Genomic DNA, 25,201 nt, shown 5'->3' on the forward strand with positions numbered 1-25,201 from the left:
AAGCGTGCATGAAAAGCACGTTTGATGATTTTTTTTCCTATCTGCACATTATGCAGATAATTGAAGAACTTGTGTAATGCGATTAACGACACAATTGTTTTATTAGAAACAGTAATGTGGTTACTGAATTTAGGAACCGTAACACATAACTTTACTGTGTTACAGACAAATCTAATGAGATTACCCCAGCCCCCCCAAAGCTGGTGACCACACACCATACCGTGACCAACTGCAGGGGACACTGTGAATGAAAACTGTTAGAAAAAATGTACTATTGTAGCTCTGTTCATGATATTAGTCCCATATAGGCTAGTGGGAAGACCCCCAAAAGTGCTTTAGAATTTTAGAAACCCCTAACAGCGGTAGAACAAAGTACAACGATGTTTTTTATCTTCTCGAAGGACTTCCACATCCCACATATGTAATTGATTCTTGTATAAACATATTTTACTACAAAAGTGGTTAAATTGACAGATATTGTGACACACCCCATAAATTAAAGAAGTGCAAAATAAAGCCAGGCCGAATGGGAGATGACACACTTGAGCTCATGTAATTTCATAATGCAAGCTCTGGTTGATCCCAAACTTAGTATGCCAGTGGGCAAGGGGTTATTTTACATGTTTCACAAAACAGAATATGAATATCTTGATGCATTGATGAAATGCAGTCCTACAAACACAGACCTACAATAAGCAGAAATATTAAATATGAAGGTCTATGATGACTATATACATTTACTTTTAGGCAGCTCTGTCTGGGACAGTTTCAGAAACACTAAATCAGGTTTGTTGGAAAGGTAAGACTGTGCTGGATTCAGTGATATATGATTTGTAACTGTAGCAGGTATAGTCAGTGAGCTACACCATACAATGACGTCTCATCTCATCTCATCTCATCTCATCTCATCATCAGCCGCTTCTCTGGGGTCAGGTAGCAGTGGCAGCAAGCTAAGTAGGGCACTCCAGATGTTCCTTTCCCCAGCAACGCCCTCCAGCTCCTCCTAGGGGATCCCAAGGTTTTCCCAGGCCAGATTGGACATGTAATCCCTTCAGTGAGTTCTGGGTCTACCCCAGGATCTCCTCCCAGTTGGACGTGCCCGGAAAACCTCCAAAGGAAGGTGCCAAGCAGGCAACCTAATCAGATGCCCAAACCACTTCAACTGGCTCCTTTCAATGTGAAGGAGCATCGGCTCTACTCCAAGCTCCCTCCAGATGTCCGAGCTCCTCACCCTATCGCTAAGGCTGAGCCCAGACACCCTACGGAGCAAACTCATTTCAGCTGCTTGTATCCGCAATCTCACCCTTTCGGTCACGACCCAAAGCTCATGACCATAGGTGAGGATTGGAACAAAGATTGACTGGTAAATTGAGAGCTTTGCCTTCAGGCTCAGATTCCTCTTCACCACAACGGTCCGGTATAATGTCCGCATTACTGCTGAGGCTGCACCAATTCACGTGTCAGTCTCCCGCTCCATCCTACCCTCACTCTTGAACAAGACCCCAAGGTACTTGAACTCCTTCACTTGAGGCAACAACTCATCCCCAACCCAGAGGGAGCAATCCACCATATTCTGGTAGAGAACCATGGCCTCAGACTTGGAGGTGCTGACAGTCATCCAGGCCATTTCACACTCAGCTGCAAACCGTCCCAGTCCATGCTGGAGGTCGCGTTCTGATGAAGCCAACAAAACCACATCATCTGCAAAGAGCAGAGATGTAATTCTGAAGTTCCCAAAACGGACACACTCCTCACCTTGGCTGCGCCTTGGGATCCTGTCCATGAATATCACAAACAGAATCGGAGACAAGGGACAACCTTGGCAGAGTCCAATACCCACCGAAAATGTGTTTGACTTTGTGCCGAGAATGCAGACACAGCTCTCACTTTGGTTATACAAGGACCGGATGGCTTGTGGCAATTGCCCTGGTACCCCATACTCTCGCAGTACCCCCACAGAGTGCCCCTGGGTACATGGTTGTAAGAGTTCTCCAAGTCCACAAAACACATGTAGACTGGCTGGTCAAACTCTCATGCCTCCCTCAGCACTTCCACAAGGGTAAAGAGTTGGTCCGTTGTTCCACGGCCAGGATGGAATTTGTTCCTCCTGGATCCGAGGTTCTACAAGAATGACATCTCCTGGTGACAATTTCTCAAGATATCCATAGTTTTCTGTGATGTGCTTGTCGCTTGTGCGTCCACCCCAGCCATTTGACACAAAGGATATAACACCCTGTGGTGTTATTGATACCAGGTATTTTAATTTTACAGTTTTGTGATGCTTGTACTGAGAATATGTCTGTGTACGAGCTCTCCGGTTCTTTGGCTTCTCTATAAATATTTCAAAACAGCCAATGATAGAAGTGCAGTTGCTATAGTTATCCCCGAAACAGATGGGCAGACTGACCTGAATTTGTTCTTTTGATGGCCAAAATATAATTCAATTAAATTCAATTCAATTCAATTTATTGTCATTAAAAACAATGTGCAGGCACATGTTAAAAATTAGATGAGGGCTGTGGCTTCACCAAACAGTGCAAGACAGACACAGACAAACACAGCAAACACAGTATAAGATATACACACATGAAGACCAAAAGCTAAAAATAAGTTAAAAAAGAGCAAGAGTACAAAATATTAAAAAAATATCTACAGACAATCAGTGGGTGGCCAGATTCAGGTGGGCAACAGCTTGTGGAAAGAAGCTGTTTTTGAGCCTGGTAGTGTGGGCTCTGAGGCTCCTGTAGCGCCTCCCAGAGCGCAGGGGGGGGGGGGGGGGGACAGTCCATGGTTGGGGTGGGTGGGATCTCTGCTGATGCTGAGACCCCTTCGAAGGCAGCGTTTGTGAGAAATGTCTTTTATGGCTGGGAGCTGGGTACCGGTGAAATGCTGCGCTGCCTTGACGACCCGCTGCAGAGCTTTCTGGTCTACTGAGGTGCAGTTGCCATACCACACTGAGATGCAGATGGTCAGGATGCTCTCTATGGTGCAGTGGTGGAAGTTGGTGAGAATTTTGGGGGATAGACGGGTGCTCCTCAGCCTGGTGAGGATGCAAGGAGTAAGGTCAAGTCAATTTTATTTGTATTGCCCAATATCACAAATTACAAATTTGCCTCAAGGAGTGCAGGAAGGGTGGAGTGGGTGGAGAGGAGAGTCAGGAGTGTTTTGCGACAGAAGGGTACCAGCAAGAGTTAAAGGGAAGGTTTAAAAGATAGTAGTGAGACCAGCTATGTTGTATGGTTTGGAGACAGTGGCACTGATGAGAAGACAGGAGGCAGAGCTGGAGCTGGAGGTGGCAGAGTTGAAGATGCTAAGATTTTAATTGGGCGTGACAAAGAAGGACAGGATTAGGAACGAGTATATTAGAGGAACAGCTCAGGTTGAACGGTTTGGAGACAAAGCAAGAGAGGCAAGATTGAGATGGCTTGGATATGTGTGGAGGAGAGATGCTGGGTATATTAGGAGAAGGATGCTGAATATGGAAGATGCTGTCAGGGAAGAGGAAAAGAAGAAGACCAAAGAGGAGGTTTATGGATGTGGTGAGGGAGGACATGCAGGTGGCTGGTGTGACAGAGGAAGATGCAGAGGACAGGAAGAGAAGGAAACGGATGATCTGCTGTGGCGACCCCTAATGGGAGCAGCCAAAAGTATTAGTAGCAGTAGTAGGGAAATAATTCCAGGGGATGCTGTCCATTGGCTTCTATGGTTTCAAAGTCACCAGAGCTGACAGGAGGCAGGGTGTCTTTACATTGGACACTGGCAGACACTAAATGCTTAGTGGAATACTTTGATTTTCTTTTTTATCGGAGATTAGACAGCTGCCATGACAGTTTGAGGAATCAGTGTTATGTTAACCTCATTAGCGTATCAGTACAAAGCTAAGAACGCACCAGAGACTAACTCAGATGGATTACCAACTCCCTCACACACACACACACACACACACACACACACACACACACACACACAACTCATCCTCACAGACTCCCTGCCAGTCCTTAATTAGGGTCTAGCAAACAGCTTAGTGTCAGAGCTAATTGCTTTATAGGTTATAGTCACTACAATCAGTTGGATTTAATTGCGTCATTCCTCAATGTAAATTTGTTTTGAATAATCCAAAACCAGTGTCGAACAAAGGAAATTACAGTCAAGCCCTTGGGAGGTACTATTGCTCTGAATTAATAAAACATCTGTAATGAAAGTGGCAAAGATGATGGGTTGTATTGTTAAAAAAAATGCCTGGTTTGTCTGCATGAAACAAAAGAACTGGAGTAGAAACAGACAGTGGTGGACAAAATGCCCATACAAATCATGTTTGAAAGCATAATGTCTGAGGCTTATATGTATCGGTTCTCAAGTGGTACATTACATAATGTACTGACTTAAGACCACATTTGCCGATACTACAACACTTGAATTTATCAGGTGGTATAACTGAGTGAATCAACCAGCCTCTTTTTGCCACTGCATACAGTCATACTGCAAAACTTGGAAGCTGAAGTGTGCCTGACACTTATGGGCAGCTCATTTGCTGAACAGAACATCAACTGATCCACATGCTGTATAGCGGATAATTGAGCTCGTATTGAAATGTACATCGAGCAGCTGTGTGTACTGAACTGAATTCAAGGAGGGATATATATACTTTTTTGTTGAATTGTGAATATTCTACTGGCTTTCCTGTCAGACAGTATCAGACTGTTTACTTGTCAAATTCAGTAGTCAAAAGCATCCATTAATTTGGTCAAAATTTTCATTATTCATTAATTAATAATGAACAATAATTGATAAAAAATAAAATTAACAGAATTTAAAATAATAGAATTAATAAAATATATCTAAAATAAAAAAAATAAAATCAATCAAATTAATTTAATTAATTTGGTCTACAAATAATTTTGTCTATTCTAATTGTTCCCGATCACACTTGACACGGTATTAAAAGAAATATCTATACAAAAATAAACATGAAAAAGAGTCACATTAGCTGAATTACTGTATGTAGGTGTTCAGAAGGGGTAAGTTCTGCAGAATGCAGGGGGTGGCTGCAGGATCCTCGTGATGTTGTGGGTCTAACTCGATGAACAAACGAATTGGTGAATGAAAACCCCTCTTGAGAAACCCCAATGCCATGCTTTCACTCACACGTGGCGAGAGCTATTTATGACGGGTTAGTGAATGATGCTGCCTATTAGATATGCCTGTGGATTCATTAAGGTGAACCCTGGTGTCCTCCACAGTAACCTCTAACAGGTTAGTAAATTGAGCTGGGAAATGGGTCTGTGATTTAATTGGCTTTGTGGATTAATTTGATTTCTGTGAGATAAATGTGTGAAGACCGGCGGCTCGTCCACTACATTAGCAGTATGCAAACCAAAAGAATTAAATTTATGAGCAGTTCATCCCTCGACCATGTGTCTACTGAGAGGAGTGCAACAACCTCCAATTGTCTACCTCCGAATTACTTCCAGAGTTGATGGCAGTTGCGATTTACACACAACACTTGTGCCAAGTTCCGACTCAATAGCGGAAGTATTCCCAAAGCTCGGGGTAGGGTCTTCCATGGTAGGATTATATGGTTTTAATGGCCTCTATCAACTTCCAGATCTAGTTAAGGACATCTCTTTAGAGTCTCAAACAACCCAACATGCAGTTATACAGACATGCATAACATCCTCCATGGGATTGTGAAAATTTGAAGCGGAAGGTGATGAAACAACTATATTGATGGTGATATGGCAATTCAAAAGTATGGGAGGTATTAGCGTCTAAGCATGAGCATTGGAGAGCAGCGGGTGAGTTAATTATCTGAACCAATAACAGTCAACTAAATGCACTCAACTTCATCCAAGAATTAAATTAGGTTTGTTATATGGGGATGGATGATGGATGATTAGTTATGTGAAATAATAAACACACTCCAGAACTATTTCTTTCTGTAACACCATGTTTTCACTCAGGGCTGGGGGTACATCTGTTATTGGCTGCATATCAGCCCAAAATTTTGTTGTTCTAACCGCGTGGTTGATTAAGTAAAAGCTTTCCCAGCACTGGAACATTGGTCATATATATATATATATATATATATATATATATATATATATATATATATATATATATATATATATATATATACACTACCGTTCAAAAGTTTGGGATCACCCAAACAATTTTGTGTTTTCCATGAAAAGTCACACTTATTCACCACCATATGTTGTGAAATGAATAGAAAATAGAGTCAAGACATTGACAAGGTTAGAAATAATGATTTGTATTTGAAATAAGATTTTTTTTACATCAAACTTTGCTTTCGTCAAAGAATCCTCCATTTGCAGCAATTACAGCATTGCAGACCTTTGGCATTCTAGCTGTTAATTTGTTGAGGTAATCTGGAGAAATTGCACCCCACGCTTCCAGAAGCAGCTCCCACAAGTTGGATTGGTTGGATGGGCACTTCTTGCGTACCATACGGTCAAGCTGCTCCCACAACAGCTCAATGGGGTTCAGATCTGGTGACTGCGCTGGCCACTCCATTACCGATAGAATACCAGCTGCCTGCTTCTGCTCTAAATAGTTCTTGCACAATTTGGAGGTGTGTTTAGGGTCATTGTCCTGTTGTAGGAGGAAATTGGCTCCAATCAAGCGCTGTCCACTGGGTATGGCATGGCGTTGCAAAATGGAGTGATAGCCTTCCTTATTCAGAACCCCTTTTACCCTGTACAAATCTCCCACCTTACCAGCACCAAAGCAACCCCAGACCATCACATTACCTCCACCATGCTTAACAGATGGCGTCAGGCATTCTTCCAGCATCTTTTCATTTGTTCTGCGTCTCACAAACGTTCTTCTTTGTGATCCAAACACCTCAAACTTGGATTCATCCGTCCACAACACTTTTTTCCAGTCTTCCTCTGTCCAATGTCTGTGTTCTTTTGCCCATCTTAATCTTTTTCTTTTATTGGTCAGTCTCAGATATGGCTTTTTCTTTGCCACTCTGCCCTGAAGCCCAGAATCCCGCAGCCGCCTCTTCACTGTAGATGTTGACACTGGTGTTTTGCAGGTACTATTTAATGAAGATGCCAGTTGGGGACCTGTGAGGCGTCTGTTTCTCAAACTAGAGACTCTAATGTACTTATCTTCTTGCTCAGTTGTGCAACGCGGCCTCCCACTTCTTTTTCTACTCTGGTTAGAGCCTGTTTGTGCTGTCCTCTGAAGGGAGTAGTACACACCGGTGTAGGAAATCTTCAATTTCTTAGCAATTTCTCGCATGGAATAGCCTTCATTTCTAAGAACAAGAATAGACTGTCGAGTTTCAGATGAAAGTTCTCTTTTTCTGGCCATTTTGAGCGTTTAATTGACCCCACAAATGTGATGCTCCAGAAACTCAATCTGCTCAAAGGAAGGTCAGTTTTGTAGCTTCTGTAACGAGCTAAACTGTTTTCAGATGTGTGAACATGATTGCACAAGGGTTTTCTAATCATCAATTAGCCTTCTGAGCCAATGAGCAAACACATTGTACCATTAGAACACTGGAGTGATAGTTGCTTGAAATGGGCCTCTATACACCTATGTAGATATTGCACCAAAAACCAGACATTTGCAGCTAGAATAGTCATTTACCACATTAGCAATGTATAGAGTGTATTTCTTTAAAGTTAAGACTAGTTTAAAGTTATCTTCATTGAAAAGTACAGTGCTTTTCCTTCAAAAATATGGACATTTCAATGTGATCCCAAACTTTTGAACGGTAGTGTATATATATATATATATATATATATATATATATATATATATATATATATACATACATATATATATATATACATATATATAATGCTATTGAATTACACAGTCTTGGTTCAGGTCTTTGTCTAAGGATGGTATATCTAAGAACAAAGGATATAAAGTTATACTGTGGACGATGTAAGAAAGGAGTAACCCCTTATCCCACTGTCTTAAAGGGACCATCTCTTCCACATGGTGAACATGTAACCTGCAAGTAGCTCACTACAGTACCACGGGGAAAGTATTCAACAAAGTTATTCCTGACTGTCTTGCCCTACTTTTTTTAATCTCTGTCTATATTATCTGTCTGTACATGCACTCATTGTACACCCCCCCTTTTTTTCTCTTCCAATTGTATCCAGCCAATCATCCCGCTGCCAATCCGGGAAGGGCTGCAGACTACCACATCCCTCCTCTGATACATGTGGAGTCACCAGCCGCTTCTTTTCACCTGACAGTGAGGAGTTTCACCAAGGGGACGTAGTGCGTGTGAGGATCACACCATTCACCCCCGTTCTCCCTCCCCCCTGAAAAGGTGCCCTGACCAACCAGAGGAGGCGCGAATGTAGCAACCAGGCACATACCCACATCCGGCTTCCCACCAGCAGACACGGCCAATTGTGTCTGTAGGGATGCCTGACCAAGCGTGAGGTAACATGGGGATTCGAACCGGCAGCCCCTGTGTTTGTAGGCAACAGAATAGACCGCTACGCTACCCAGACGCCCGTGTTGTACATATTTTTATATATGAATGTGTGTGCAAGATGCTTGTTTAGATATTTTAGATGTTGAGAGATACCCATTTTAGTTCCACAGTAAACATCTGCATGTTGGAAACGCTGGATTAGCTTGTCTTTGTGTGTGTGTGTGTGTGTGTGTGTCAGTGGCGGCTGGTGCTAAAAAAATTTGGGGGGGGGGCACAATTTACCTTGCTGCAGCACACCTGACAGCTGCTTTAATGTCCACACAGTCACAGAGTTATTAAGAAGGACAATGTAGCCTATAGATTTTATCAGGGTTCGTAGACGGTGGATGATTGACAGTTCAGGTGTCATGGTGGGTGGGAACATGATTGACAGCCACAAGAATTGTCCAATCACATTAGATCAAAAAACATTAAAACAATATCAATTTGCTGCCAATAAAAGTGAGGAGAGCAAGCAAACTCTGAAGAAACCAATTAAGACAGCAGCCTCAGGTCACCTGCTCGTCAAACGTTTGAGGGCTTACATAAGGTATCATTTGGCCGGCGCCCCTCACCCAGGAAGTATATGTATTCAGACACAAATCAATCAAATACCATCTGGAACCTATATTTAAAGGCTGCTGACAGGTGTTCACAGACTGAAAAACACTTATTTCATAATTATTTGCATTATACAACTAAATTGTATTTAACATGTTTGAGTAGATTTTCATCTCTTGATATTTGAAGGGGGCGGCGCCCCAGTGCCCTGTACTGGCCAGCCGCCTCTGTCCCTACCCTTTCAATATGCCTTTGCGTGTGTTCGTGTGCGTTTGTACGTGCGTAAATGTATCTCTGACGGTGCCCAGTTGCTTCTTCAGTTGCGTCAGTCTGTGCACCAGAGACAAGCTCCTCCCATCTACCCCCCCTCCCCCCAGCCTCTGTCACTATATAGGGACCACTCCTGTCCCCACTCATTCACTGTCACAGATTCACAGACTCGGAGTGAAGCTGTACACCTTCTCCTCGCCTCCCTTCCTCCTCTCGTCTCCTCTCCGCAACAATCGAAGGTAAGACCCAGAACCAACTTTGCCATTTAGTGTTTTGTGGTTTTTCTTGTATCCGTTTTTGTTTGTTGGCCACAAGATATTTTACAAAAATTCAGGAACAACTGCTCACAAGCAAGGTGGATCCTACCCCGTTTCCCCCTTTATTCTCTCGTTATACTTAAGTCTTGTTGTTGTTTTCCCATTGCTGAGCTTATTGTCATCTTCCTTTTAGGAGTTTCGCTTTTCTCAGTTTGAGCTCATTTACAACTTTCTGTTTTTTCATTTTCACCAGTAAAATTTAATGCAGTTTTGGGAAGTCAAACACAAAAAAAAAAATTTAGGGAGAGAAAACCTCATTTATTTATTCATTTGATAGTTTTATAAATATTTGAAACATGTGTGACAATTAAAAATGTGAGTGTGTTCACTGAAGCATGTAAAAAAATACAGATCGCGCCATCTGACTTTTGTTGCCGTTTCTGGCCAAATGAAATCCCAATTATATTTACCCTTATCATAACAGGTTTGCTATCGGATCGATTTTTTAAATATCAGTTGTCTTGATAGATTGCATTGCAGCAGCAGCTGATGCAGAGAGGAGAGGAGAAGAGACTTTACATTCAGCCAGCCGTTAACTGGACTCGCATCAGCATCAAGAAAGTGACTCTTTATATTGCTGATGTCCCTTTGTGCCATTTTAAACTTGACAATGAAGTTATTACGAACCCAAACAGTCCCGTCTGTGTCAGTTAAAAGAAACATCGAGACGATGAAATGACTTAAAACACATATGTCCACCACTTTTTAGGACAATAAATGCTTAGATAGATAGATAGATAGATAGATAGATAGATAGATAGATAGATAGATAGATAGATAGATAGATAGATAGATAGATAGATAGATGGATGGATACATTCAAACAATCATATAGGTATAGATTACAATGACTGGCGGTAGCTCTGAACTCAGGTATGAAAAAGCCTGGTTAAGTATCTAGAATAAACTGACATCAGCAGTAATGCATGCCAACGCAGGTACACACTTCATCCTACTGAATGACTATTTGACATTTTTCTGTCTGGAGGGGGTCAGAAATTCCTTGGAGCAACGAGTTTGTTTTAAACAACCGAGAACCAGACGGGAAGCCATCAAACAGACCAGGGCTTTCTCCTGTGCCTTTTCTTTCTTTTTTTTTCTGTTTTCTTTCTTCTTCTTTTTTGGTCGGTGTGTATGCAGTTTTTGTCTGGGCACATGCATCTTAAAAATTGCTCCCACGTCTGCGGCTAGTGAATGAGAACCTCAACATTTGAACAGGGAAGACGGGAAGAGAGAAAGGAAGAGAAAGCCTGAGAAAATTACACCAGTGTCTCCCCTGAGAGTGAATAAGAAGAAGAAAGAGAGAGACGAGGAGAAACCGAGACAGAGGGATTAGGTTTTTAGAGCAATTAGAGATTGAGAGTGTCAGAATGACCGGCGTTACCGTTATTCCCCTGTGCTGTGGGAGGATGTGCGAACAGAAAACATAATTTATTACAACTAACACCACGTCTCTGGAGATGACTGCAGCACATCAGCACCATCAGCAAGCGCACAAAACATGTTCACACACACACTCACCATGTGGTCCCACCGTGCATGTAGTACCTTTGAAATAGTCAACGTTTTTTGTTGAACATAACGAGAAAAAAAAGGGGGGGAAATCCAATGTGCATTTATTTTTTCACGATATAATGAACAAATATCAATCCGATCATTTGGAGGAAGCCACCTGGAATCTGAGTTTTTGTTTTAAAATCAGTTTTGAGACGGTCTCGCTGACGTAGTGAAGGAATTTACAGCTTTGTCTTTGAATAAAATTGCAATCTCTGCCCCCTTCATACAGCTTTTAAGCGTTTCAGAAACTTACAAGGTGGGGTGATGTTTCTGAGTGAGCTCAAATTCACCCCCCCCCCAAAAATCTGATTTGAACCTTGGTTTTGAGGGCAACGTCTATTTTTACACGTGAGTGCTATGCAGTAAATGGCGGGAGTAAATTATTACCATGTGCCAAGATGGGACAGAAAAATGGGAGAATGATTGTTAATTGGTCCAAGTCATTTGGGACATTGTTAATACTGACAGTACTACTCCTCAGACCAATACCAGTGGGATGTGTATGTGTGTGTGTGTGTGTGTGTGTGTGTGTGTGTGTGTGTGTGTGTGTGTGTGTGTGTGTGTGTGTGTGTGTGTGTGTGTTTGTGTATTTGCATGTTCTTATGTGCTTGTTCTGCCACCGAGGGAGGGGGCGAGTGAGATGCTAGAATAATTACCCCCCCCCACACATACACACACACACACACCCGCAGTGCAGCTTAGAAATGATTAATTGCTCCTTTCGCCAAACACCAAATTACTGCTTTACTTCAAAAGCATCTGGTTCTAATTAGTTCAAACCTGATGAGGGAGCAATTGTAAGTGAGGGGGGGAAGGATAACAGAGACAGAGAGCTATGTGACAACACAACAGCTAATAAAGATAAAGACAAGTACACGTAAACAGGTAAAATGTGTATATAATTCATCCGTCTTTCTCTTTGTGTGTCCCTCTTCCCTTCCCTAGCCATGAATGCAGGTATCTGTGTGTGTGTTCTCGTGGCTGCGCTGTCCACCGGCTCTCTGAGTCTGCCCTCAAAGCCCATGGTACGACGGTAAAATCACACACACACACACACACACACACACACACACACACACACACACACACACACACACACACACACACACACACACACACACACACAGGGCACAAGAATTTCAAAATCCTATTTCGCTAACCCCAAACCCCTCACATGAACCCTAACCTTAACCCTGAGTTTGATTCTCATGCCTAACTTTGATATTTGACCTAAGCCTAACCATAATCCCAACTGTCACACTAGTCTTAAACCTAACCCCTAGACCATATATAACCTTATTTCTTCATGGGGACTGAAAAATGTCCGCACAGGGCGTCCAGGTAGCGTAGCGGTCTATTCCGTTGCCTACCAACACAGGGATCGCTGGTTCGAATCCCCGTGTTACCTCCGGCTTGGTTGGGCATCCCTACAGACACAATTGGCCGTGTCTGCGGGTGGGGAGCTGGATGTGGGTATGTGTCCTGGTCGCTGCACTAGTGCCTCCTCTGGTCTGTCAGGGCGCCTGTTCGGAGGGGGAGGGGGAACTGGGGGGAATAGCGTGATCCTCCCACGCGCTACGTCCCCCTGGCGAAACTCCTCACTGTCAGTTGAAAAGAAGCGGTTGGCGACTCCACATGTATCGGAGGAGGCACCCACACCCACTCACATACACATGCATGCATTCAGTACATACTAGGGACTCCTGCAGAAATGGTCTATCTTTAAACTGTCAGCTGTTTTTGGAACTGAGGGAATCCCGGTTTATTTTTTTCTACAGTGTAGGCTACACCACATGTGTGGTGTCCATCCTTACAACAATAGATCAATATCCAGCTCGGATCACCCCAACTCATGCCCACAAAGTCTGCCCGAAACCTGGATGTCATGACTGATGACCAACTAACCTTTAAGGTTCATGCGGGCTCGACTGCTCAGTCATGCTGATTTGCCCTGTACAACATCAGGAATATTAGACCCTACCTGCCTGGGCATACAGCACAACTCCTGGTACAGGCTCTTGTAATATCACACATTGACTACCGCAACTCCTTACCGGCAGGTCTCCCTGCATGCACTTTCAAACCTCTGCAAATGATCCAGAACGGCACATCTGGTCTTCAACCAACCCAAAACAGCACGTCAGTCCGCTGTTCACTTGTTCCACTGGCTCCCAGTAGCTGCCCGCATCAAATTCAAAACCTTGATGCTCGCTTACAAAACAGCAACTAAAACAGGTCTCGCCTACCTGAACTCCTTCATTCAGGTCTACACTCAGTCCCACTCAGGCACCTGGCACTTCCGCCACAACAGGGCCCTGAGTCACTAGCTAGACTCTTCTCTTCTGTAGTTCCTTGGTGGTGGAACGAGTTACCAAACTCCATTCAATCAACTGGGTCCCTCTCCATCTTTAAGATGAAGCTAAAGACCCAGCTCTTTCACAAACACCTCCACACATGATGTTATTGATAAAATACAAAAAAAAAAAATCGCTTCGATGCACCCTATGCATTGCTTTTGTGCACTGCCTGTTGACACCTATGTGCTATCGGACTTGAACCTAGTTTTTTTTACCCTTACTCACGTTGTCGCCTTCTGACTAGATCCTTGCTTGTGTTATATTAACTCAGATGTGTGCGTCGCTTTGGGTAAAAACACCTGCTAAACGAAATTGTAACTGCCAACCATGTACCATGGTGTGCTGGGAGCATGCAGGTTTTCCTTCCAACCAACCACTACACACCTTCCTCTCAGTAAAACAGACTGCTCAGTGAAATCACTTATAAAGTTGAAGGAAACGCTGTTGCATCCTTGTGTCTTTATGCTGTGCAAGTCATCAACACAACTTAGCACGCACAAGCTCAGTTGGTTGTCAACGAATTTGTACTTGGCTTATACAAAATTTGTTTGACAACCCATCTCACAAAGCAGAAGTTTTATGTAATATTTAGAATTTAAAAACCACCTCTGAAAAGCCGTCACCACCCACCAGTCAGATGTAAGGTGGCAAACCCCATCTGCTCAGTAGCAGCATGGATTACATGGATGTTGTTATCACATATAGAAAACCAATTAAGGAAACAGTATGACATACCTCTTAACTCTTCTCTTCTTCACTGTAGTCTGTGGCTGAGGCTCCTCCATCAGACAGCCAGCCACCAGCCTCACCCCGTCTCACGCGCCAGGTCCGCTCGGCTCCAGCTCTACCCTCAGGACCACTGATGAACTACAACGAAGCCCAAGAAAACGCAGACCCTCGCGCCAGCCTCAGCCAGTTGCTGGCCAGACTGTTATCCAGCAAGGGTGAGCAGCTAATCTCATTATTAACAACTTATATCAGCCAGAGAAATGGAAGAGAAGTTAAGGAGAGAGAAACAGAGTCCAGCAAAATGTCCCCTATGCTCAAACAAGAATCCAACCTGTTCAAGTGGATATTTTACCTTAACCCAGACTGCTGCAAAATGACATTTGAGGAAGACATGAGAGGAGAGGGGATGAGGAGGGAAAACTAGAGATGGATGGGTTGAACAGTTGCGATGAATTTGCCTCCAATTATCTGCTCTCGTTACAGATTGAGAACGTCAGGAAGAGAGAGAGAGAGAGCAACATCCCATCCATTCTTTTTATCCTTTATCCCTTCCTCCTCTCTCTTTTCATCACCCGCTCCATGTTTCCCTCACATCTAACTCTGTTCTCCCCTCCATCTCCCCCTCATCCAACTGTCATGTCTCTCCCTCCCTCCCTATACCACCTCACATCCATCTATCTTCATCCACCTCTCTTTCCATCATTTCCTTATCTCTCATCTTCACCTAATTTTTCCTCCACTTACCGACCCTCTCTATTATTAGCAATCCATTTCCCCCACCTCTGTCTCCCTCTCTTTCTCTCTCTCCTCTCTTTCTCTGTCACTGTGTGTCTATGTCTTTCCCTCCGTCAACTCTGTGTAGCACACAGACCTGCTGCGCTTACAAGTTTTACAGGAGGACTATGGAAAACACAAGTCAACCTGCACGTATGGTAACAAAACAAGTCATCGACTGTGACTTCAAAAAACACATCCAGGGAGATTTGGTATTCATGCGGCTGGTTTTAAAGGCTAGACGGAAATCAGTACTCAGATTTATCTTTTCATTTCTAAAAACACAGCATAATAAAATATTCAGCAGCATTGTTTTTTTTTAAAATTTGTGTGACTAATTTTGTGAGGCGGGGGGGGCACACCTTCATCCAAAACGGTTCTCAGTTGCTTAATGAACTGCGAGGAAGCGTTCTAGTCCTCATTAATATTCATGAGCTGAGCATTGAGTGACAAGTACAAACAAGAGTTGGCAGTAAGAGTGGGCAGGGTTTCGCATTTTGATGATGCTATCTGGTTGGCTGCATGTAAATGAGTGTGTCTGACGACATGAGTATCAGGCAAACGAAGGATAGCTGAGAGAAGCTGAACTAAGAGGAGCTCTTTTAAAAAGAAAAACAGAAAAACTTAATTCTCCCTTTTATACTTTTTTTTCCCAGTAGAAATAGTACAAAATGGATGATGACTAAAGTGATGATAGAAAACATCAGTGTTTCAATTTCGGTTCGACTAAGATGGTAATGTTAGAGATAAAATTGCTGTGTAATGACAGGTGACAGCTGAATGGGATGATGGCACAATGGTTACCATTTATCAATATTCGGGGGATGACCCACTATGTTTCCCCTGTTACGATTATGTCTTCATCCCTGTGGAACTTACCTGTTCTGTCTGTTTTCCTTTCTCTCCATGTCACCTCCAGGCTCTCTTTATCACACCAGATCCTCCCTCAGCAGCAGAGCCAGTGGCCCAGGCCCTAACCACAGGATAAAGGACAGAGATTACATGGGTTGGCTGGACTTTGGACGTCGTAGTGCTGAAGAGTATGAATACTCTTCCTAATGGCATGACCTTCGACTTCTGCACCAGGAACCCTAACCCTTACACCGCCGTAGCCACACACATAAGCCCAACCCAAGGCTAACTAGATTCTGGATTGCATATAGCCTTAAGCAAGCACAAAGTAGATAGCTACAGTTCGCAATGAAATAACCCCAAATCCGTGAGCCCTAAATCCGAACCCTAACACATGAGCCCTTTTAACATTGCACTTAAATCTGGGATCTTTTGTATGCAGCTCTGGACTAACTGCACTCTGGAGCATCTATAGCCCTGGGACCCCTGTCAAAATATAATACATAACCGATCTGAGCCTTAAACAGGTCAAATATTCTCTTGTTGCATCATCGTGTTTAAAATAAATAAAGAGATAAAGACTATATTGTTTGGAGACAGACAAGCTAGCCCCCTTAAAGTTACCTGTCCTTACTATCGTGGTAAAAACAGACATACAATGAATGTAGCCAGCATTTGACACATCTGCCTTTGTTATGTCTGAACAAAAGACACAGATATTAATATGATCTGTCTCAGTGATACAAATGCAACATCTTCTGATTTTTCTTTTCCTAGCACGCAGCTCCCTAGCTGTAAGACATTGACCCTGCTTGTCATCTAATGGGTATTTTATTCTTTCGAATCTACATTTTGGCTCATTCCTACAAAGAAAGGTACAAATGACAGGTCTTTTCACAAAAACTGTGCATTTTGATAACAAATTTTAACAGTTCGCATTATTTCTCCTTTTATTATTTGTATAATCTCATCCCTTTCAACAATATTGCTCTCGGCAGCACTTGTTTTTTCTTTTTCTTTTAAGTGTTTTATTTAAGATATCACAGTTCAAAAAACACAAGTAAATCCATTTTAGGTTGGCTGTTAGTTTGTGTGACAGTTGTGTTATATAAGAGGCCTTTCAAGGTGCATTTAAGTTAAAGTCTCTATCTTTGCTATCATTGTGCAAGTAGTCCCTGAACTAACCTGCTATTTTTCCAGTCTGGCCAGAGTACCACTTGGGGCCAATAGCTTGCTCCTATATTAGCTCCAGAGGCTACATCATCCCTGTCGCTCATGTTCCCCATAATAAGACTATGATGAGGTAACCCTGGGATACAAACATGCAGTGTAGAAAGCACAAGAAACCGTATTCAAAGCACAAGGTGATGACTACGCAATAACGTAATGAAACTCAGAGGCAGTTTTGGTGGCGATTAGGATGAAATACTCAATATGAATATCATTAGGAATCTCCAGCCTAATTGAAAGAACGTCTTATCATAATTTGAAAAGAAAATTAAAATTGGTCTGGCCAGTTCTTGGACCAAAAGGAGGCAGTGTAAACACCATGAAGATGAATCTCTATTGACCAGGTTGCCAGATAAACTGTGCTCCTGAGGGGATAGCTGCGCTCCTGAGGGGAAAAAACCCATTTTAAATTTGTTTGAAAGTTTGGGGTCACAGATATTTTCTGAGGTTACCAGTCATGAAAAGCTGCTATTCCTTCACTAAGAAACTATGACAACAGAGTGTCCTAACATAGCCTAGTTTCATGTGCCATTTTCGGGTCTCTAATGAAATTAAACCAAATGCTTATGAGGAGAAAGGAAAAGAGGTTGCGGTTAAATCGTTTTTAGGGTCGACCTGTGTCATCACAAGAAAATAAAGGATTCTCTCTGCAATGTGGCTGACCATTTTACAAACCTGAACCTACACCAAGCAATGATGTAAAACAAAGCTGTTAGTGTGGAAATACAGATGGTGTCTCCAGAAAACACATTATATTTATAATGTATTAGATGTAAATTTTTGTAAAATTAAAGCAATATCAATATGCGTAAATAGATGATTTTTATTGAAAATAACAAAAAGGCAAAAGACGTGTGTAGGAAAGAGAGATGTAGTGTGACTGATATAGTATTTGACTTGAGAATAAATGAAATATTAAATTGTCTGTTAGAGAATAAAACTCAAATGCATTCACTCACAGTGTGCAATGTAATTACTGTGTGCATGCACATGTACTCAAATGAAGACTATGAAGACCACACACACACACACACACACACAGAGCTAATAACACTATGGGTCTGTTGGATGTAGGCGTGCCAAAGAACCAGCATTGACAGCACTACTGACAATTGTTAGTGCTGGCTCTGTCTGTCTATCTGCCCGTGCTGATAGGTGTGCTGGCACATCTAAATCACACAGAGCCATTATTAATGTTATAAGCTGCAGCTGTGTTTATCCTGCTATGCTTACATCACAGAGTACCAAGACCAGCCTGAAACGTGTTTAACCATTAGATAGTTTATAACCTGTAAATGTCAGCAAATTCACAAAAAAGATCTAGGGTTTTAGTTACAGTTTAAGATTTATCACAGATGCACAGATACGCAGAATCTGAGATACATACACACATTCAATGTATTGTGTATACACATAAACACACTTACACAACCTGCAACTGTGCAGAGTCAAAAAGGTGGTTGTTTTTGACCTGCTGTGGAACAATTGAATTTCACATCAGAACAATTTCAACAAGTTTAGATAAACTGGTAGTTTCAGGAAAACACGCTAAAGAGACTTTTAAATACTTCCCAATCTTCACAAACGTGGAACCTTAGCCGGCTAAAACAAAACATTCCAAAGGCGCGCGCGCGCGCTCTCTCTCTCTCTCTAATTTTGTTGTATATCACATTCTTCCTCAAGCAAACACACACACACACACACACACACACACACACACACACACACACACACACACACACACACACGTTTAATTTGTCTGTCTTGGATCTAAGTAGCTACGCAGGTGATTCGTATTCAGTCTGTCCCGGTTTTACACACACACACACACACACACACACACACGCACACACACATAACGGTACTACAGCACGTTGTCAACTGTACTGCATCATGTATATTTAGAAATATTGCGGCACTCTCCTGATGGTGATCTACAGACTACAACTTAACGCTCAGCGCAGCTCGAAAGATAGACTATCCTGCTAATGGCGGAGGGAAACGTGTCAGAGGACAAGAACACTTTAGTGTCTGGAGAGTCCCGCAGCTCAGGTCGGTGTGCCACGCACACTAAGCTGACGAGAAGGGAGACCGAGTCCGTCTTTCTGTTCATCCACTCTCACACAACCAACTCCACGGACTTGTCTGTTGAGGCACTGAGGCGTTGGTATTGCGTCACCGGGCCACCGGCGCCCTTTACGCTACTGAGGGAAAATTAGGGTGTCCAGGTGCCGTGGCGGTCTATTCCGTTACTTACCAACACGGAGATCGTTGGGTCGAATCCCTGTGTTACCCCCGGCTTGGTCGGGCGTCCCTACAGACACAACTGGCCTTGTCTGCGGGTGGGAAGCCGGATGCGGGAATGTGTCCTGGTCGCTGCATTAGCGCCTCCTCTGGTCAGGGGGGGCGGGGGAACTAGGGGGAACAGCGTGATCCTCCCATGTGCTACGTCCCCTGGTGAAACTCTTCACTGTCAGGTGAAAGAAGAGGCTGGTGACTCCACCTCCGAGATATGTGGTAGTCTGCAGCCCTCCCCGGATCGGCAGAGGGGGTGGAGCAGCGACCAAGTGCCGCCCCCGGAAATATTTCATAGGGGTGGCCAAATAGGGCCACTGAAAATCTTGAGGTGGCACACCAAAACCAAAAGCCATGACTGAATTTCGGGAATTCTATGATGCTGTTGTAGTATACTGTATAGGCTAGTTGAAAACTGTCAATATGAGTTAAGAAAAATATACATTATTGATTTAAATGAACAGCACCTAATGTAAAATATCAGATAGAAGCATATTCTGCATAATCAGAAGCATATTCTGCATATGTGACTCGTGGCTGGGGGGGCCAGCGGGGGGGGGCAGGGATAGTATCAGGGTGGCCGTGGCCACCCCTGGCCACCCCTTGGGGGCGCCACTGCAGCGACCGGGACGGCTCAGAAGAGTGGGGTAATTGGCTGAATACAATGAGGAGAAGAACAGAAAAAAAGGGGGGGGGGGACTAGTGAGGGAAAATATGTTTTTTATCCAGCCCTTCAACCCAGAACAGAATCAGAATCAGAATCAGAATCAGATCCCTCCTTCAGAAAGACATTATCGCTGTTCCATAGTTACTCGTTACTGGAGAAGATTTGTTCCGAATACCCGCTGGGGAAAAGTTTGGTCCTCGTCTTCAAGTTACTTGATTACAAACAAACCTCGAGATGTTTGTTTCAAACCTCTCCATCGATGCCCTCCGACAAAACATTATTTGCAAAAAATCGAAAATGACATCGACGTTAACTGCACTTTCTGTGGTCTTGTTAGTGAAACGACCATCACTTGTTGGGGAACTGTCCTTATACTGTGACTTTTTGGAAAGATTTTGCTCGACATATTCCTTGGTGAGGTGTCTGTCCAATTTTCATTACTCTGCCAGGATGTGCGGTTTGGTTTCGATGATGTATGCAATTCAGAACAAAAACTATTATTTTATAAATATTTTATTTTAGCAAAATTTCACATTCACGAAAGTAAAATGTATAACAGAACACCTTCTATTCACATTCTTTATAAATGAAGTGCAACAACACGTACAAACTAGTCAGCCTCCTACAAACCCAAAAGCCTTAAAACCTCTTGACGTATGTAAACTATATAATTGCCTGAACCCCTTTATTTTTTAATTCCTTTTTCTTTCATTTTATTGACCTCATAACCCCTGGCATAGTATACGTCTGTATGTATTGGTGTTGATTGATTGATGTTGATCAATCTTGCAATTTATAAATACAATTTGTAAAAAAAAAAAAACTACTGAGGACGCTTATGTAGGAGCGAGCTCCTTCTGACGTTAGTGAGGCACGCAGCATTTTCAGAAGCGGGACCAGTGAACCTATAATCGAGAGAAGGACCGATGGAAAGATGGGGGGAGGGGGGGGGTCCAGAGAAGAAACTCAAGGAAATGTGTCGAGAAGCGATGCTTTATGAATGTAACTAAAAGCAATAGCAACCTTTGTCACCCTCTCCTGGTGGAGCCCAGCTATCACCTGGCCCAGTGTTTCCCAACCCAGTCCTCAAGGACCCCCTATCCTGCAGATTTGCATTGTAACCCTGCATAGGTAGCCCTGCTTGTACTTACTCAACCAATCATCTCACAGCGCTTAATTATGCAAGGTGTGCAAAAGCTGACACAAGTCACTGCTGATTGGTTGAATAACTACGAACAGGTACCTATTCAGGGTTGCAAAGAAAATCTACAGGATAGGGGGTCCTTGAGGACTGGTCAGTAGGACAGGTGCCTTCAAAAAGTATTTACCATCCTTCACATTATGCGCCTGCTACACCTCCAAATTTTAGTGCATTCAAATAATTTTCTCTTATACCTAACACAATAAACCAAACCAATTTATAAAGGAAATAAATATTCATTCAAAAATATGTTTTTCCAATAAAAACCGTATTTCTCCCAACTGCAAGCCATCTCAGGTATTTCAGTATCAACCTTGCATGGTTAAATCCCTCGGTTCTGGTCTCTTCCCGGATATATAAACCCTTTTTTTTTCTCTAACCCAATTCCTCAGCCGCTTTTCTTGTGCTTTGGGTCTCTGTCTTGTTGGAATGTGAATCTTCGTCCTAACCGCAGGTCTCTTGCTGACTGAAACAGGTTCCTCAACAGATTTGCTTGTATTTGGCTCCATCCATCTTTCCATTCACTCCTGCAAAACCCTGTCACATGATGGTGCCAACACCGCGCTAGACAGTAGAAAGAGCCCCATCAGTCTTATGTGTATATAACCCGAAGACCACGAGGTTCAAGCAACGCTGTTTCTCGAAACAAATCACTCAAAATATTTAAAATGGTTTTTTACACCCTTTTAACTCCCAAAAAAATAAGAGAACAGCCTGCCAGAACAAATTTGACAGACCATCATGGAATGTCATCCTTAAAAGAGAAAGTCAAGTCAATTTCATTTGTATAGCCCAATATCACAAATTACATATTTGCCTCAGTGGGCTTTAAAGGAACACAACATATGCATGTATGCTTTTAACCATGTTTCTATTTCTAGAAATAAAACATACAAGAACTTTTCAGGATAATATATAATGCAGCCAGGACCAAAGACAACAGAGAATTGCAACAGAAACCAAATCAAATCAAAGTTAAGTTTCACTAGAACCGTTTATTTCCAAATTTTAAAATCAAAAATGATTGCCATCATCAGTATTCCATCACGATCCAATTTTACATGAAAAACAGCATGCATACATCTACACAAACTAAACACACATAAAGTCATACATACAATGGCCTCTGACACAACCAACAATTAAAAAAAAGAAAACAGATAGAATGAAAATTATATCAATGTTATGAAGCTCAATAACAGTTTTTACAATACATAAACAACATAAGCACAAAAGCGATTCTCAAGTATTTAATATTAAACATTCAGCACAAACCTTTAGTGTTAAAAAGGTCCACATGATTCGGGCCTATGGTTGCAGAAAGTCAGGAAGCACAAACACTGCTCTGGGATTGATGTTTCATTTCTGTTCAAATTAGATTAGATTAAAGGGAGGCCATGACACCATGCATTTCAGTCAATTTGACGAATTTACCTCATCAGACATGGAAACAGCCACAGGCATTTTGTTTTCAAATGATTTGAACATTATGAGAATGCCTTAGCAGTAGAAAAAAAAATAGAGTGGCCATTTTGCATCCCTGCCTGTTAGCGCTACTGTAAGTATAGAGGATGTAGAAATAAGTTAAAAACATATGCTTACATATAGTGCAACAAACTGACATTTTACAAACTGTACATTTACATAATGACACAGAATTACAAACACACACCTCTACCCTTCATTTCTCTGTGCCCACTTAAGTACAAATGGAAAACATGGAGAGCGAGAGGTCATATTCTGAAGTTAGTATAATCTCTTAAGACGTATTCATGAACATTTGGCACGGTTTGACCAGCAGGGAAGTACTCGGTTGAAAGTGAGAAACTGGCTAGAATTTTTGTTCGGTTAAGCCAGAGTGGGAATCAAACAAAAAGGAAAAAAAAAGTGTGGGACAGAGCGACCCTTATTCCTTGAAGTATTACGAGGTGGCAGTACAAAACTTGCATGAGTGCAAACAAAATCCCCAATCAAATCGACATATACAAGTTCTTATTTCTCGTCACACTTTAGATGGCTGCCACAGGACCATGGGTAATGCTCCAGTGGAAATTGGCATTTGTAGGAGCTAAAATAAAATCAATACCTAGATAGAAATCATCCAAGTTTTCCAGGTTGCAGAGACCCATTATGGGCCTCACCATGGCTTGGAAATTGAGATTGGTTTCGGTTAAAAAAAAAAAAACACGTGAAGGGGATTCAAGACCGATTGCCGACACTTTCTCTGTTACACTGCAGCGAACTAACTGGGAGGCTGATCTGACCCAGTAGGACTCTGAACTCGTTCTGGGCAAATGTCACACTTGTTACTGACTGGTTATTGCTGACTGGTTTCATTAAGAAGTTGATCTTTAAGCTGATTTTAGTGGACAAAACCTGACAATATATACGTGTCAAGACTTTCTACAAGTTTGCTCGAAAGGACAAATAAACAACCTGTATCTAGACAGACTGACACAGATACCATCATGGCTTTCTTCATATGAATTTCTGTTCAAGTACAAACCCCAAAGAGTGCCACAATCCAGCCCCCACTGTGGTTCCAGTGGGCTTTTTTTTTTCTTTTGTGTGGCATTTACACATAATTAAGACCTGGTTTCATGTTTTCAAAGTCCGATTCCACGTGGTAACACACATTCAACTGATCAAAACTTCTACCCACTGGAAAAATAAATATACTCAGTCTATTAGACCAAGAGGGATATCACAGGGTGGTCTAATAAAATTCAAACCACAACCAATATATGGTAACTTTGTCTAAAATTAAAGCTCTAAAAATAAAACCGCGGCAAGCATCCTCACGCTACCAGCTAGTCATGTTCCTTCACTGAGACAGTCCATATAGCGGCTAGATATTCTCTCCGGAAACTTCATTTACAGTACTTAAGAAAGGTTTTGACCTTTGAATGACAAACTTCTGGATGCTCTGACGTGACCGGATTTCTGATGCTGTCATCTTAAATCTCTCAACATCTCTGACGATCACTGTTGGGGCTGAACTCGTTGACAGAAGTCAATGGACATGCGTCTCCGTTACATGCTACACGGTCCTTCTCTATAGATGAACACAGTCTTTGGTCACTAACATTGTTAAAACTTAACACTTCATATTTCAAGTACCACAGTCATTGTTTTTTTTAGTAACTGTCCAGAGAAAGCGAAATAAGGTGGCAAATGGACAGGGTGTATATGTGTGTGTGTGTGTGTGTGTGTGTGTGTGTGTGTGTGTGTGTGTGTGTGTGTGTGTGTGTGTGTGTGTGTGTGTGTGTGTGTGCGTGTTTTAGTGTTTGTTCTAAAATTTTACTTCATCGGTGGTGAATGGGGCAGCATTAGCTTTGGTTGTACGCCTGTTTTGACAAATTAATTCAAATGGATCTTCCAGCCCAAAACTGCTCTGTTTTGGACTTTTGACCATGAATCCGTGTCTGGATGTTATCCCTATCACTTTTTCGTTTTTTAGGTACTAGTTTATATGTCTTTTGAAAACCTAATATTCTGGACTTTCTCCCATCTTTTCCTGCAAATTGTGGCCCGCCACTAGTGATATCACGAAGAAGACGTGCAGACGTACACATTTTCATCCTCTTCTCGATCAGATTTTGTACGTGGGTCAGTGAAAGTGTCCAATGGCCTCTGCGGCCTTCACTCTCACCACAGGATCAGGATCCTGGAGCAGCATCACCAAACCTGAGAGAACACATTGTTTAATACTGAAACTTATGAAACATATTTCACGATGTTTACTATTGCAGGATTTATTTTAATACACTGGACAATTTCTTTTGGGGGGGGTGATTCCCCCCCCCTTTTTTCTCCCCAATTGTATCCGGCCAATTACCCCACTGTTCCGAGCTGTCCCGGTCGCTGCTCCACCCCCTCTGCCGATCCGGGGGGGCTGCAGACTACCACATGTCTCCTCCG

General features: G+C 42.5%; 2 protein-coding genes across 2 annotated transcripts in view; one reads left to right on the forward strand and one right to left on the reverse strand.

Annotated features, from left to right (window-relative positions):
• Window positions 1-12,122: 12,122 nt before the first annotated feature.
• On the forward strand, window positions 12,123-16,115 carry LOC130118317 (cholecystokinin-like). The gene is made up of 3 exons (XM_056286732.1): window positions 12,123-12,200; window positions 14,296-14,476; window positions 15,955-16,115. Exons 1-3 carry the CDS (start codon window positions 12,123-12,125, stop codon window positions 16,092-16,094), a joined length of 399 nt encoding a protein of 132 aa, XP_056142707.1. The 3' UTR covers window positions 16,095-16,115.
• A 6,146-nt stretch (window positions 16,116-22,261) lies between these two features.
• Window positions 22,262-25,201, reverse strand: part of mroh1 (maestro heat-like repeat family member 1) — a 47,584-nt gene continuing 44,644 nt past the window's right edge. The window contains exon 45 of the mRNA XM_056285718.1: window positions 22,262-24,967. Coding sequence (XP_056141693.1) covers window positions 24,891-24,967 — 77 coding nt within the window. The 3' untranslated portion in view covers window positions 22,262-24,890. The remainder of the gene's footprint in view (window positions 24,968-25,201) is intronic.

Source organism: Lampris incognitus, chromosome 9, assembly GCF_029633865.1.
Source record: "Lampris incognitus isolate fLamInc1 chromosome 9, fLamInc1.hap2, whole genome shotgun sequence".
NCBI classification, from domain to species: Eukaryota; Metazoa; Chordata; class Actinopteri; order Lampriformes; family Lampridae; genus Lampris; species Lampris incognitus.

Excerpts from the sequence above, each read along its gene's own strand:
- LOC130118317 (XM_056286732.1), top strand. The coding sequence starts at position 12,123 with ATGAATGCAGGTATCTGTGTGTGTGTTCTCGTGGCTGCGCTGTCCACC. Across the intron at positions 12,201-14,295 it reads GTCTGCCCTCAAAGCCCATG|TCTGTGGCTGAGGCTCCTCC; the intron begins GTACGACGGTAA and ends TCTTCACTGTAG. Across the intron at positions 14,477-15,954 it reads CAGACTGTTATCCAGCAAGG|GCTCTCTTTATCACACCAGA; the intron begins GTGAGCAGCTAA and ends TGTCACCTCCAG.